Raw genomic sequence first — 15,794 nt, 5'->3', positions numbered from 1 at the left:
CATTATGTGCTGCATGTACACTAAATGCTTAAAGGGCTAGTTATTGTGAGGGGATGTGATTAAGTAAAAATAACCCTAATCTTGGACATGGGTGTCCATAATTAAAGCATTTATAGTCTTAGACTGCTTGTGTTTTTAACTGTATCAGGTTGACTTGAAATGTTATCAGTGGGCTATTCTTACAACATCTGATTACGTATTCACTGCTATAAAAGCTGCTGACCTAAACACAACTTGGCATCAAACATGACATCCACATGTTAAAGCTATGATGGATGTTTCTGTTTAGATATGCATTGAAAGTAGGGGGCAAGGCAACATTTTCATTACTACAAAAGACCTGTTTTCTTCCTGGTGCAGGCACTATTTAACTCAGAGAGCTCTATTTTGGCATTCAGATGACTGCGTAACTCTAGGGATGTCTTCAGTTAGTATGAAAGCTTGAGTTTGTAAGCTGTGGCTTAGAGTGTGGAGTTTGAAAGATAAGGGCAAACACCCTTACAGTGGGAACAGAGAGGCTATAGAGCTGCATTATGGAAATTTGAGGATACAGCTTTGGGGCTAATGCAATATAAGGGGAATACATGTCAGGCCACCTCAGCCTATGTGCCATCAACTCTGAGCATTAGTTTGAATTAAAATAACTTCTCCTGGTCCTGTGACTGCAGTGTGTTTAATCCTGATCTGAATATTTTTGTCTACATAATAGACAGATAGGTGATGCCAAATCACCCCCCTGCAGTAGTCTCTGACATCCTGCGCAGAGAAGTCTGTGCAGTAGGAAGAGGCTCTAGGAGTTGTGGTAGTGACTTCCTGTCCTTTCAACCAACCAAAACAATCATTTATAATTTAACCAGGTTGGCACAGTCCACAGCTAAACTGATCCTTGTGTTGGTTTGAAGCTGACCCACAATTGTTCAATGTTCAACAACTCTAGTAATAATGTACGTTACATTTTCTCTAGCTGTTGCTTCTCCAACACCAGTCTGGTGCACAGCAGCATTACGCTAATTACGTTAAAGGTCCTGTGAGGAACTTCCTTTTTGCATTGATTTTGGTGCCCCCTGTGGACAAAGTGATTCCTCTTATCTCTTTGCTGATTTTGTTCTTGTGCATGGGAAAGGCTGGCCATACACTTACGATTGTGGTAATGATATCACAGTATGTATGCCACAGAGACGAGATCTCACAGAAACATGCACAGTCAAGCGTGCCTTCAGAAGATAAACAAACATGGAGGACAATTGACGTTGTCTGTTCTGGTGTGTGTTCTATCTGTGTATCGATTTTGCTGCTGTAGCTCATGAAGGGGCATCATTTTTAAATTCAGTTTTATGACAAGTTAGAAACTCCTTACAAGAGCTTTAAACTAAACATGTCTGAAAAATAAATATTTGAAGGTAAATTAGCATAACGGGAACTAACTTTAAAGATAGAGGGCATGTTAAAGAAAAAACTGCATGAGGTTTTATTTTAACTTTATAGTTTGACTCTTGGCTCATGTTGGTTTTACATTTGGGGAGCTGTCATGTTGTCCTTTCATATTTATGTATATAATTTTTTATAATTATATGTTTCGGTATTTTTGCCTTTAATGGACAGGACAGCTGAAGAGAGACAGGGAATGTGGGGAGCAGAGAGTGGGGGAAGACATGCAGCAAATGGTTGAGGCTGGAATCGAACCTATGAATACTGCGACGAGGGCTATGGCCTCTGTATGTGGGATGCGCACGCTTAAACCGCCAGACCCACAGCGCCCCATGTTGTCCATTTTTGTATGCAGTCTAAGGCCTTTACTCTTCAGTGATTGGTTACAGAAACTTTAGGCTAACTGGCTGTGAAAAAAATTCACAATGCTACAATTTACCTTTTTGTAGACGGAATAGGAACAATTATTTTAAAGAAAGATTTGCACAACTTAAAGATGTTTATTACTGTTTTTAGTATTACAGAGTTATCAATGGGAGGATGTCAAAAAGTATTTTCTTCTACATTAAACCATGTAAATATACACACAGATGACTCCAGTTAAACCTGGTGAAACAGATCAAATACCCAGAAGAAGCGATAATCACACAAAAGTAAAGAGTAGTCATACTTAAATGTGAAAACTTTGACCCTTACCCTTGCCTTTTTACCTCGACACACTGTGACTTCTGTGTAACTCCTTCTTGTATTATAAACACAATGCTGAGTATTTCATCCATTGTAACAAAACTCTTTCTGTTCATTTACTCTCAGTGTTACCCTGGGTTATTGCAACATTAAGCAAGACAATATAAACACTGGTGTGCTGACCGAGTTGAAATGTAAACAGCAAAAGGCACTAATAAAGAACCATTTTATTTTGATTGTGGATGTGACTTTATTTGACATCGTTCACTATGATGAAGAGGTGAGATCAGAGTGATGTGAGCATTGTTTAAGCAGCACTACAGAGAAAATCACAAAAGCTTTAGGCAGCTTACCGTTTATGAGTTGAGAAAAAACTACGTGAGTAAAACACACATATGTAATATCAATGATAAACACCCATCAAAACAAATGTACATCTTGGTCCATTGTTTGATGGAACTGTTAAAGCTGAGCATAAAAAGGACACTATTTTTTATACATCTTTTATTAAACGATAAAACATCCAAAGTGTTAAAAGAGGATAACAAGCACAATAACAGTTAGGCAGCTGGAACGTGTCATCGTGAACTCAACAGTGCTCTGCAAGATAAGGTTGTTGGTGCATTGTAACAACATTAATTATAAAATTCAAAATATTTAAAAAAATCACATACATCTCGATTGTGATGGTGGTGTCTTACCAGTGAGGAAGCCAAAGTTACAGTCAGTGTGAGTGCAATGACACAAAGAATACACAACTACACACCGCTGCAGACATATAAGACACTTTGCCCTGTATCTACCTGTGTTTACATCATTATAATGACCAATCCAAAAGATACTGAAAGCATGAAATATAACCACTGAATGTTGAGATACAGCTAGGAGTTATTTAAAAACATCCCATAGTCATGGGACAGATTAGCTCTACAGACATTGAGATATAGTACTGTGGAATTACAAGTTCAGCTTTTTACAATGCAGAAGCTGGTTTACTGGATTGCACCCTCGTTTCCTTCAACATAAATTATTTCACTTTAAAAAGCTTATTTTCAAAACACAGTTTTTCAAGTACACTTCAAAAATGTTGGCAAATGTAGACCATGTAGTTTTGGTTGTATTTGAAAGTTAGACAAGTCTGACAGACAGTATATTATACTCCACTGTTGTTATAGGTATATTCTCCCCCATTACTCCCTTCAGTCTTATATGCAATTTCTGACATAAGATGTTGAAAACAATTTGACTAATACTGTTTTTTTTTTACATTTTGAAATTATGGACAGAACAACTGAGGGACAGACTGCAGTGCCTAAAAGTCAAAAGAGCAACGGAAGCATTAAATGATTCTTTAAATGCATTCAAAGAATTCACAATTTGGAATTAGTCATGTTGAGGATAAGAAGTCATATTTTTTATCCACAGATGTGAGTATTCTGTTTATCTGGCATCCTGCTGTTAGACCCAATATATTAATTCTGGTAAAAAGTGTCATGTAAGTTAATCTAGGGTATTTTTAGCTTTGTTTGTGTTATATATATATTATGAGAGAGCCAGTCACTCAAATCAGACTGCATAATCACTGCAGTGCTCATAAATAACCTTTGAACAATTGATAACCTGCAAGACCAGCTGCTGCCTGCCTTGAATTGATGGCTGATAGTGACGTGTCAGTGTGTGCGGTCACATTAGTGTCTTAGCATATGAGAAGTGTAAGTGTGTTCAGTGTCTGAAGTTATAACATACAGTCATAGCTGGAGCTTTGTATTTAGGCAAACAGAAGCATGAAACATTCTGCTATAGCATCGTTTACCTCTATTCCTCCCCTTCTGTTTGATGCATCACGAAGATGAATCAGAACACAACGCAAAAACATTGAAATGTTAACATTGTTAACACATAGGAATCGTATTAGAACTTAGATTAAGAATCAAATCTGGAATCCTTCTCCTGTACAGCGACTGGCGATTTGTTGATCCCCTCCCCCCAGTTGGTTTTGGCAGTGGTTTAACACTTGTGCTTCATGGCAAGCTGTGGGAAAATTGGGTTGGGGGTTGAAAAATAATAGAGGTAGAATTTTTAATGATCTTATAAGCAAAATGCTGTTCAGCTGGAAGCAACACACACTGCAGCTTCAACCAGCTGTCCTCTATAAAACACGGTCAATAAAATGAGTATACATGAGGCACAGATTTGACTATTTTGAATATTTATAACAAAGAAGCAATGGTTGCCCCGAAAGGTAAAATATACAGGAGCTGGAGGGCACTTTGTGACAAGATACAAGGATTCTGATTAGCTCAGCAGGAGGTTTGTTAGAGAGATGACCAAGGCTCCTGATATGACAGAAAGCGATGGGATAGGATGGAATGGGATGAAAGAAACATAATCACACAACATGCAGTCATGCTCACACACAGAGACAACAGAGTGAGTATGAAGTCTGTAACAAAATAAAGAGCAGAGCTGAATTCTGCAAACTGAACAAGAGGGGGCAGCAGAGCAGCACCCAGAGATCAGGGTTGGTGATTATTGGAGCTGCGCAGCTCAAGCGGCAGCTGTCAGATAGTGAGGTGCAGAAAGTTGGACTGAAAGAAAGGGAGAGTCAAGGTGACCCTGTCATAGTGCAGAAGAAGATTATTGCTACATTTGGCTATAATTTCAAGCATTCAGGAGTCCACTTATAACTCATGCAGATGACTTGAAGAGTCAAAGAATCCTTTAAGTACATCCTGTCAAGCTGTCGTAAAAGTCTTCTACAGACAGATAAAATGCAGACGGTGCTTATAATTCTGTCAGACTCTGTTCCCCGTCTTTCAGGCTGCCAACTGCTTTTAACAGAGGGCTTCAAACGTGTAGCATTATGAGTGTTGATGATACGATGAATGATACGTTACAAAAGAAATATGAAAGCTAATGGCAGTGAGTGAAATGAGAAACTGCAGCAAATGAGGGATCTCTACGGGGGTTCCACAGTCGCTCTCTCCTGAAACCACCGGAGCTGAGGCACTTTTCTGCACATATCACAGTTTTAGTAATTCATCACCGCGGGGGAGCTCATCTGTGAGCAGTGAGAGGCCTGTGCATGGCTCTTGAAACGTCTTTCAATTACCCCAGCATCACTAGCATCGCACTATGCATAAAAACAGTCATTTTAATAGAGAGTGGATAGCTGTGCCGTTAAAGTCATCCACATCCCACTTTAGATGATTCTTGTCTCTCTGTGCACGAACAGCGTGACACAAGAAGCCAAGCTGAAAACACAGGGGTGTCTGATATACTGTGTGCTATTAGAAAGACAGCTATGATCATAATCAGGTGTTCTCATTACAAAGCAATAGTTTTTTTTTGTGTGTCTTGCAGTAAAAAAAATGATATTATGTTAATAGCCTCATTAAACAGCATGCAATTAGTTTTCTTGAAAAACAAGAGATAAGAGATACATGGAGGATGAGGGAACACCCCACAGAGAAGTAAAAAAAAGAGAGCAAGAAGAAGAAAGAAGCTATTATCTTTGGAGAACAGCAAGCACCACAACTAAGGGGCTCCTATTCACAATAAAGCAGCTCTTTTAACATCCTCAGGTTTAAGTAAAATGTTTGATCTTATAGCTGAATTAATACTGACTCTGAAATCATGACTAGATGTTCTGCACTGTATGAAATTGCACACAGTAAGCCCACCCTGAGGCTGTACATTGTGATGTGTCTTACTAACATATTGCCTCACCTTGTGCGCAGTGACAGAAAACTGTTCAGCGCTGTTCATCATGTCTGCGGTCCTCTCCTCAGCCCGACCTAATCGCTCCCCGCGCTCGTTCAAAGCCTGGCTGGCCTTCTGTACGGCGCTTGTCACGCTGTCGGCAGCCGAGTGTAGTATACTGTTACCTGCAGAAAAAGGTGGGAAGACGCAACGTGTAGCAAGAGAAGAGAGGAAGCAAAGTAGGAAAGAGAAGACAAGAGGGGGAGATATTATTATCTCTGGAGTAAACAACAGAAATGAGATGAACTGTGACAAAAATAAACGTGACACTGGACGGGTGTAGTTCAATCAGTGACCCTGAGCATTAGCGCTAATAGTTGGAGACAACATGAGACAGTAAATGGCATCCATCAGGTGGGATGTGGGAAGGTGGCTTGATGAGATTCCTTCAAAGCGGATTTACCTCAAGGAAAGATCAAGTGAAATTAACCTTTCAAACTTCAAAGAGAGAAACAGCAAGACAAGCAACTCCTGATTTATTGTCTCTTTTGAAGGAAGTGTCATCCCGCTGATATCCAGCACTGCTTTTCTTCAGTTGTGAACTCTTGTTGCCGGCCCTGCAATTACTCCTCACTTTCCTAAACTGTAGAGTAATAAAGAGAGGATATATGCTTGGCTGCATGGGCAGCCCTGGAGACCCGGTGGTGGATATAAGACAGAAAACACATCTTCCGATAGCTGTGGCAGCCCTGCGGATGTTTCCACTGACAAGCCATTAATCTACCGCACGTCGGGAGTGCTGCTGTTATACCCCTGCACTAGCCAGCAGACTGAAGACAGCAATCTTCAAGATGCTTCCTCTTTATCAGCAGTACAGCTGCATTGTTTCGGATTGGGTGCATTTTATGAATATGAAACAGCACATTTGTTTTTTGAATTGAATTGTTCTTAAAGTTATTGCCTGCTGACGATGTGGCCTGGAGACTGTGCAGTTATTATAAATTCAGTGCAACAACATAGCAGTTAAAATTACATAATGCTGACAGTTGTCTGTCTATCCTACATGTTTTCATTAATTTAGTGTTGGTTGTAATAAATAATGTACAATCGCACCATTTTCCCCCCAATCTAGCTTTAAAAGGTAGACAAGTGGAGAATAACACACTATAAAAAACAACCAACATCTAAGAAGTGGCTAGATTCGATTTTTTGTGATATCTATATCCTCAAATATACGTTAAATAAGTTAGCTGGGAAGGTATAGATGGAGCAAAGCTCGGAGGTACTGAGTGTATGAAGACTTGACAAGCCTGATTCTATCTGCTCCCACAGGGAACTGCAATATAGGGATTTTGTACGTCCGGCAGTATCGAGACAGGTAGTCCGAGTGACAGATAATTGGGACGGCTCTCCTGAAGCGGGCTATGACAGCCCAAAAGCAGACAGTGAAACCAGATGGTGTTCCGTCAAGAAAGAGTTAGTTGATAAAGTCGAAGCGGTTTGTGTAGAGACAAAGCCCTGCTGCAGACACACAGACAGGAGTATGGATGTTCAGACCCAAAAAGGGTCAAAGGAAATGAGAACACATGCAGTCAGTGCTGTAGTTACTTTCCCTGGGTTTACAAAAAATCTACCACAGTCTGAAGACCACGCTGTGAATGACAAATATATCTGGATCAACAATATAACCAGCTTTATACTTGCCAGGATCTGTCCTTCACTTTTAATAAAGTTTAAATATGACTATTCACAGTTTATGGCTGTGATGCAAATGAAGTTCTAACTTTCTAAACTAGGAACTTTATAGCCATTAGCAAAGTACAGTTTAAGTCCAATTATCGTACATCACAAATGATGGCTTTGCTCCAGGCTAAACACACCCTGCTCTACCTCTTAAAAAACACCCTTCCTCTGAGAATATTTGTTACAAAAGGATAAAAATTCTTCACCTTTACAAGGATTACTCTCAATACTCTCCTCCCGTGCAACCTGAGGAGTAATATTTCAATCATCCACAGCATAACCCCCACCCTCACAGCACCCCCACGCACAGAGCACGCAGAGAACATCTCCCTTTGTTTGCCTGCATACCCTTTCCTTTCTTTGGTGCTCTCTTCTCCCCGCTCTCATTGATCAGCAGCAGGCTGTGGCGTGGGCTCCCCCAGTGGAGAATGTAATTACAGAGAAAGCAGGGTGGAGATGATGTGAGGGAGCCTGCAGCATCAGGAACTGAATGAAATGGTGTAGGAGTAGATTATGTTGTGTTGTGATCTCTTAGTTTTATTCAGGGTGAGCAGATCAGCCAGTATTGTTATGAGTTGGGTATAAGAACAGTTCTTTTATGTTTCTGAGGAAGCTCAGTGGTGTTCAGACTGTCAGTGTTTTAATGAGGTTAAAGTTTCTTTCGTTTTACAACACTGAAAATCTAAAGAATTTTTAAGGTCTGATATGGTTGACTGAGAATGAACAGAAAGAGGCCGAACCTTGTCCATCCCTGACACGCCTCTCTCAACAATGCTGGAGGAATTTTGTTGCTATACCCCCTGATATCATTATAAGCAAGAGGCTTGTTGAACAATGGAGAAAGAACAAAAGACAAGTTGTTCTCTGGCAACAAAATACTCCAGAAAGTAGGAACTTTGAGAAAAGACAAACAAAACAAGGAAGGGGAAAGTTCACTTGAAGTCGACTTCTCCTCTCTGTAAGCAGTAGATTACAGGCTGGGCTGCTGTGGCTCTATAGTGAAAATAAGCTGATGGTTATCAACAGGAGCATGTTGGATACACTTCACAAAATCCTGATAGCAAAGTCACATTTACTCTCAGAGCATATGGCATTTATTAGATAGGATAATTCACTTCCAGAACAAAACACACCTACACAAAAAGATTCATTCAAACAGCACATGTTGCAGCGCCTTTAGCATATTCTCCCTTATCATATTATCGCTGTGCTAATGCTGCGAGGCACAATATGTGTGGGTGTTTGAAGGGAGAGTTAGTCTTAGTCGACTTTCTGTTCAGCATTAGAGAGCACAGACTTGTCAGCCCTTCAACAAGTACCATCAAAATGTTCCCTTATTACCCTTAAATCACCAGAGGGCTTCAGGAGCCCGTTGCTCATCCAGAGAAACATGTGAAAAATTCTGTCGAGGGGTTCTGTAAATGATCCCAAACCTACTCATGGCTTAACCCACGCTTCATGAGCTTCTTGACTCTGGAGTAGCCAGTAATTGCAGCTGTTTTTAACCTTCTTTCCACAGTTTTTACTATAATGAGACGGACAGTGTAAAGGCATCGTATTGCTTTTTTTAGAGTAGATTTGTAGACTTCAAAAGGAGATACAAAACTGGATAAAACTAAAGTGGGGCAGCAGTGGCTCTGTCTGTGGGGACTTAGCTTGGGAACTGGAGGATGGCTGAGTGAAGTTCCAAAGTCTGGTTACTGAAGAGGCACCACTTCAGCTCCTGGGCACTGCTTAAGGTGCTCATTCAAGTGCAGCCCCCTAACTCTGACATCTATTCATCAGTTTGTCTTCATAGGGTCCTGTTTGTGCATAGAGCTGGGCGATATTTAAAAAGATGTTCTCATGATAACATTTTAATGTTAGGCAGATTTTTGGTGCTGAGTGAAGTTGAAGGAATCAGACGGTTTCTGTCTGGATTTAGTTCTTTGATAAACTTGTTGAATCCCTAATTTTTGACATTGCTAAGAGGAAGCAGGTCTTTTGTGTAAGATGATATTTTTGTGTAGTTTTAGTTTGTAGACAACAAAGATATATCAAATTTTATTCTGTGTAACAGTTAAGAGTGCTATTGTTTCCCACAGTGCAGTGAATGCATCACGGTTACTCAATGTTCAGTTGTACTAGGTAACTTTTTAGGCCCCGCCCACATATCACCCTGCAACATTATTGGCTGCTCAATGCCATGTTGGGTGGCACACACACACACACTTTCCAGTGGTTGGGGGTTGTAATTAAAGGTTTAAATATATTGAATTTTTATTGAACATTTGTTGTATTAATATAGTGAAAGATTATATCACGATAATTATCTTTATAGAATTATCGCCCAGCACTATGTGTTTGTATTTCAGCTTGTGTGTGTTATATGATCAATAACTGAGTGGAAAAAATTCAATATCCCCCATGGGATTGATAAAGTATATCTTTACTATATCTCTTCTTCTCTCAACAAGAACCTCACTGTGTTTCCTGCTTCCAGAAGTTGAAACAGACATCCAGAAAAGTAAACAGAGAAATGAGTATGATGAATACCAAACTCAGTTTTACATAACTTTTGCATTACAGCTGTGATTTCCAGATCAATCAACCCATCCATAGCTCTACTAGCTGAGTTCTGTTGCGTTGAAAGGTCTTCTTTTCCATTCAAATGTAATCAAATGGATAGTTCTGCTCAAGTTCTTGGAGGTATAAAGCTTTAAAGTAAGCAGAAGAGAAGTTTTACGCATTAAATCATCATGATGGCACGAAGGCGAAGGCCAAAAATAATTTTTTCAATAATACAAAGCATTCCTTCTGTAATCTCTCTCTGGTGTAGGATTTTGATAAAATCCCTTTTATCAAGGTTAGAGCAGAAAGAATGGCAGCAAAACCTTGCTTTGAAGCTACCCTGGAACAGTTACTTTCTGATTTGCTGAAACCTGGAGGGACAAGTTAACTCTCATAAAGCAGAGTCCTTAACAATCTATGCAATCTGACTGTTTCAACAGGGTAATAAATCAGGGTGTGATGTTTTAAATGAGAAAGAAACCCAACAAGAAACTAATCAATGTAAATCAACATCATAGGGGCAGAGACACTGCTTGCAGTTCCTACTGCAGGACAGACCCCCCCTGCAGATTAATTCATGCAGATCTTGACATTATCTGTAGCAGCATCCTGGAACTACAGCAGAAGTTCAACCAGAGAGGACATTTTCCCCAGGCACCCCTGACACACAGCTATTATTTCTCAATTGCCTTTTATCACGTCACTTTTCTCCACATTCTGCCTGCAGTTATTCTCCTACACAGGTAATGCTCCCTTCTTCATTCAATGGTTACTTCCACACCCATTGTCCTTTTCTATCTGCTCTTTCCAAATCATTTAGCAAGCTGTTCATTGCCCTTTTATCCAGTGCCATTCCCTCCCATTAGACTGTATATATTGTAGTGTATATCCCCTTCTGTATATGCTTTCTGTTATAGTTTTATCAGCATCAGCAGTTGCAGCTATCCTCTTCTGTAACTGACTAATAGGTCTGTGTTATTGTGGCGTCCTGCGTTATTAATTAACACATGCATGAGTCCTTTTTGCTCTAGTGTGAGATGAGAGTGAAGTCTTCAAGGCTCTCTCAGATGGAAGTAAAGACATCACTGTACCCCAACATTTTTTTAGTAAGTAAAAGGTCTGACTTTGCTTCCTCAATTGGCCTTACATTTAGTCTAAGTGCCCTTTTCACCAGCATGACAAGAGACACCAATAAGGACAGGTCGCACATTCTGTACCAATCGTACCACAGAGCTGACACCACTGACACTGACAAAAAAATAGCTACTAGGTATTCATGAACAGCCTCTTCTCAAAGGCTTAATCAGCAGAAAAATGTCAGCATCACACGATGCATTAAACAGCCATTATTCCTTCAGAATATAGTCTCCATTAAGCTTGAAAATTGTTTGGGAAGTGTTACACAAGTACTGAATATTGAGGCTAGCTCTAGAGGAAAAAAACTAACACTGATCTGCCCTTGTGAGTAAAAGTGGGTTTAACTCCAGTGGCTCCACACACAGTTTGAGGGACAAGGACAGTGAGTACAACTTCTTTATCCTTTGGATGTAAACTTGGAAGCCCTATCAACATGTACTCCATCCCCACAGTGACAGCAAAGCAAGGTAATGTTGACCTTGTGCTCACTGGGAGTACAGCCAAAAGCATATGTGTGTGTAATTATTAACCAAGAATACACCTCTAAATGACAACTAGGTCACAAAAGTCTCCAGGAGGTGGACTTAATTACAGGAGGAGCCTTAAGTTTAGAAAGAAGGGGACATTCAAAACCTTATATTTAAATCTAACCTTTCAGACTGGCTCCAGTTATTGAAGCTAGAATTTCCAAGTGCATCTACTAGCAGTATATAAAGTTGATTTATGTAGTTCATATGCAGTAAAGGTTGTTCTTTTTATACTTTGCTTACTTTTACACATGCCCAGATATACAGGAGGACATAGCCATGCCTGTAAGAGTTCAAATGAAGTATGTCTGCAAGCTACTGTGGACTTTTTTCCAACCTGAAAATGATTATGATATGGTGGTACGTATTACTTGTTAGTAAGGGAACTCAACACTCTTTTAATTCAGTCAAGGTTTTTCTCTGGCTTACCTTGTCTTAGTAGATGACTGTGGTGTGCAACAAACTCTTTCCTCTTTTTGTTCAAATAGACCCTGCAGCGTAAAAACACTGAATCTACTGCTTGGTCTTCTGTGATGAGAAAATATCAAAGATCATTGTCAGCTTTGAGCATTAAAACATCAAATAGTTTTGGAATTAATAAGAGGGGTTACGATTAAGGATTATGATATCATGGATTTTTAAAGCCAGGATGAGTATTGGGGGTTCAGTTTTTTGTTAATCTCACACATAAAAGGTGAAACTGTTTTTTGTCCTATTAATCAAAAGTAGTCTGTATTAATGTTTTTACAGTTGACAACCAGAGCTGGGGGATATTAAATAAGATGTTATCACGTTAAAACTTTTCATATTGGTCTAATATCGATATTTATCACAACAAATATCAAATCATTTCTTTTAGATTTAAAAGCAGATTTTTGCTCCTGAGTTCAACTTGAAGAAACCAGATGTGTGTTGGCTTTTATAATGTTTTAGTTCTCTATAAGCTTCTTGAATCTATCACTTTGATAGTGCAAACAGGAAGCAGGTCTTTTGTGTAAGAAGATATTTTTGTGAAGTTTTAGTTTGTAGATTATTATTTTTCTCAGGTTGAGGTAATTTGCATTATTTGATTTGAATTTACAACAGAGATATATCAAATTGTATTCTGTGTATCCATTTAGTAGAGTATTGTCTTCCCTTTAAGAATACTAAGGGTTACGGGCTGAGCGATAGTTTCACACAGTGCAGTGAATGCCTCACGGTTATTCAGTGTTCAGTTTGTACCACAGTCGCTGTGAACATTGAACGTGTTGAAGATGCACAGCAGAGGTAATCTCCATAAATATATCATTTTTTATCGAACATTTGTTATATTTATATAAAAATTGGATCACGTTAATAATCGTTATCGTAATTATCGCCCAGCCCTACCCCCAGTACTAAGGATTTATAAGCCTTCTCTGTGTTCTCAGATAGAACCAATCTATAAATACTTCTCAGAGAGAAAGAAAAGTCCAGCTGAGAATCAGAGCATGGCATTGTAAACAGTGCGGCCAGCAGCACAAGTCAGCAATGATAACAGGGCAATTAGAGAACTAGCTGCTTTTATATCCTGATCAATTACATGCCCCATTAGGGATCACAAACATGCGCCTGTGCAAATACTCCTCAGTTATCCAAAACAATTTTTCAACTCTGCAGAATCAGATTGTTTCATCTGAAATATGCATGTTAACAGAACTACAAAACAAACATGTGCATGGATTTGGAGAGAAATAAAAACATCTGAGATACTAAAAACATCTTCACTGGATTTGATTTCATTCAGCAGTTTGATTGAAATAGTTCAGTATCACAGCATCAACTCAAAAAATAGATGCATTGAAGAAGCTGGCAGCTGTCTGCAGTATGTGACCATGAGCTTCTTGAGACTGACAGGACCTCTTGTAGTAACGTAATAAGCCTGGGGACCTGGTGCGAGATTAAGCTCAAGCAAAGAAAGCTGTTGTCATCACACACCACTGATGACATTGTTATGACAGCGCTGGTACACACACAGGAAACAAACAACAACCCCAGAGATTTGTAACTTACACTCACATCGAGTTCAATCATGCTTGGTTCCACATCTCACTGATCAGACATGCTTGTCCTTCTTGGTTACCTAATGGTATCGATAGTTTATCCACAGAATTCTGTGCTCAGCTATCTTCCTCTAGTGTTTTCTGGTGGCTCACATCCCCGTGGATTCTGTAGATGAAGTCTCCCACAGTTATGGTCCCACACCTGAGCAGCGTCATGATTTTTGTTTTGCACTGGTGTGAGACTTAAACTGGAGTGGACAGATTTGGCGGAGTCTGTTATCAGATCAATAGCCAGATGTACTTAACAGCACAGTGTCAATAGGTGGATCAATATAGTAGCTGCTCTATAACAACACAAGTGTGGCTCTTTAAGAGAACTCGAGGTGTGGGAAACACTCAGAATAAGAAATTCCCTCCAAAAGAGCAAAGTTTGTGCGACATTCCTTACAGTCATCCATCAGTGTACTGGATTCTGTGCAGTTAAAACAATGCTCTAAGTTTAATTTGAAATACTTGAGGAGGCGTGTTTGTTGATTTACATCTTTTGTACTGCATAATCCATCCTACTCTAAAGACCTCTGGCTTCAGAGCTCTGCAGGGCACCCCTACCTTCCCTCCTACACAGCTCAGACTATAGTTTACACAAGGTCGGTTATACCAAGCTAAATATGGAAATGGTTTTCTGAGTGGGAGGAAGGTCAGATAAGCTCACTGAATCTGAAGAGAATGGTCATGTATATTATCAATGAGAAGACAGCGGGTTTCAACACTAAGAGAAAGAAAGAAAGAAAGAAAGAAAGAAAGAAAGAAAGAAAGAAAGAAAGAAAGAAAGAAAGAAAGAAAGAAAGAAAGAAAGAAAGAAAGAAAGAAAGAAAGAAAGAAAGGAGGGACAGAAGGAAGACACAGAGAGAAACAAAGGAGGAAAGGAGAGAAGCAAGAAAAAAGAAAGAAAGAAAGAAAGAAAGGAAGAAAGGAGGGAAGAGAGAGAAAGAAAGGAGGGACGATAGAAGGAAAGAAAGAAATGGAGAAAAGGAAAGAAAGGAGGATAGGAAGACAGAAAGAAAGGAAGAAAGAAAGATAGATAGATAGCTAGATAGCTAGATAGACAGATAGATAGAAGGTAAGAGAAAAAAGAAAAGAAAGACAGAAGGAAGACACAAAGAGAAACAGATGACAGGAGGGAAGCAAGAAAAAAAATGAAAAAAGAAAGAATGGAAGAAAGGAGGGAAAAGAGGAATAAAGAAAGGAGGGAAGATAGAAGGAAAGAAAGAAATATAGGGATACACAAAAGGAAAGAAAGGATGATAGGAAGACAAAAAGAAAGAAAGAAAGAAAGAACATTCTAATATCTGCATGTATCTGCAGTGTCTTAGTCCTCCTTTAGAATCTACTGTTTCACGTTGAAATCCTTCAAACTCTCAGTCCACAGTATGCGGTACTCCGCTGCAGGGACTAACACTACACCTTATAACACCGTCAGATTCTTCTGATACACAGACAATGAAACCCTTCTTGTAGCTTTTGAAACTATCAATTTCCACTAACTGGCTCTTGTACATGTGGGCAGATTGACGCCCTACACAAGAGATATTTAAGGCAGAGTTTCCATTTATAATGCCATGAATAATACAACAGGCTGAATTTTTCTCAAAGACGGAGTTGGGGGTAAACAGATCAATATCTGATTAAGCTGCTGAGGGTGCTGCTTTCTCCACACCCTGTCACATACAGGAAATCAGCACCAAAAACCTTTCCCCTCCTGGATAATTAACACCCTATTTACTTCTCCATTTACATTCTACAAGTCTGAAACATTTAGGACTTGTTTGCGCCTTGACTCGCTTGATCAGCCTGTCTTTATTCATTAGTGGTGCGTGAAGTTAATATTAAATTCCAACAGGGAGGTTAGAATCCAAATGACTGTTTTATACAGTCTCACAAATTTGATTAAGCGTGTCAATAATTAAGGGATTCCCACAACCCCTGCTGGGATGTT

General features: G+C 39.5%; 1 protein-coding gene across 4 annotated transcripts in view; it reads right to left on the bottom strand.

Annotated features, from left to right (window-relative positions):
* stxbp6 (syntaxin binding protein 6 (amisyn)) overlaps positions 1 to 15,794 on the bottom strand; it is a 149,170-nt gene that overhangs the window by 68,124 nt on the left and 65,252 nt on the right. For 3 of the 4 annotated variants that reach the window (XM_034675267.1, XM_034675268.1, XM_034675270.1), the window contains exon 5: positions 5,845 to 6,002. In XM_034675267.1, the coding sequence (XP_034531158.1) occupies positions 5,845 to 6,002 (158 nt within the window). Of the gene's footprint in view, positions 1 to 2,324; positions 4,147 to 5,844; positions 6,003 to 15,794 lie in introns of those variants that run through there. The other variant, XM_034675271.1, reaches the window with a different exon arrangement.

The sequence above is a fragment of the Notolabrus celidotus genome, chromosome 22, assembly GCF_009762535.1.
Source record: "Notolabrus celidotus isolate fNotCel1 chromosome 22, fNotCel1.pri, whole genome shotgun sequence".
In the NCBI taxonomy this organism is placed as follows: domain Eukaryota; kingdom Metazoa; phylum Chordata; class Actinopteri; order Labriformes; family Labridae; genus Notolabrus; species Notolabrus celidotus.
This window is presented reverse-complemented; position numbering and strand designations above follow the sequence as displayed.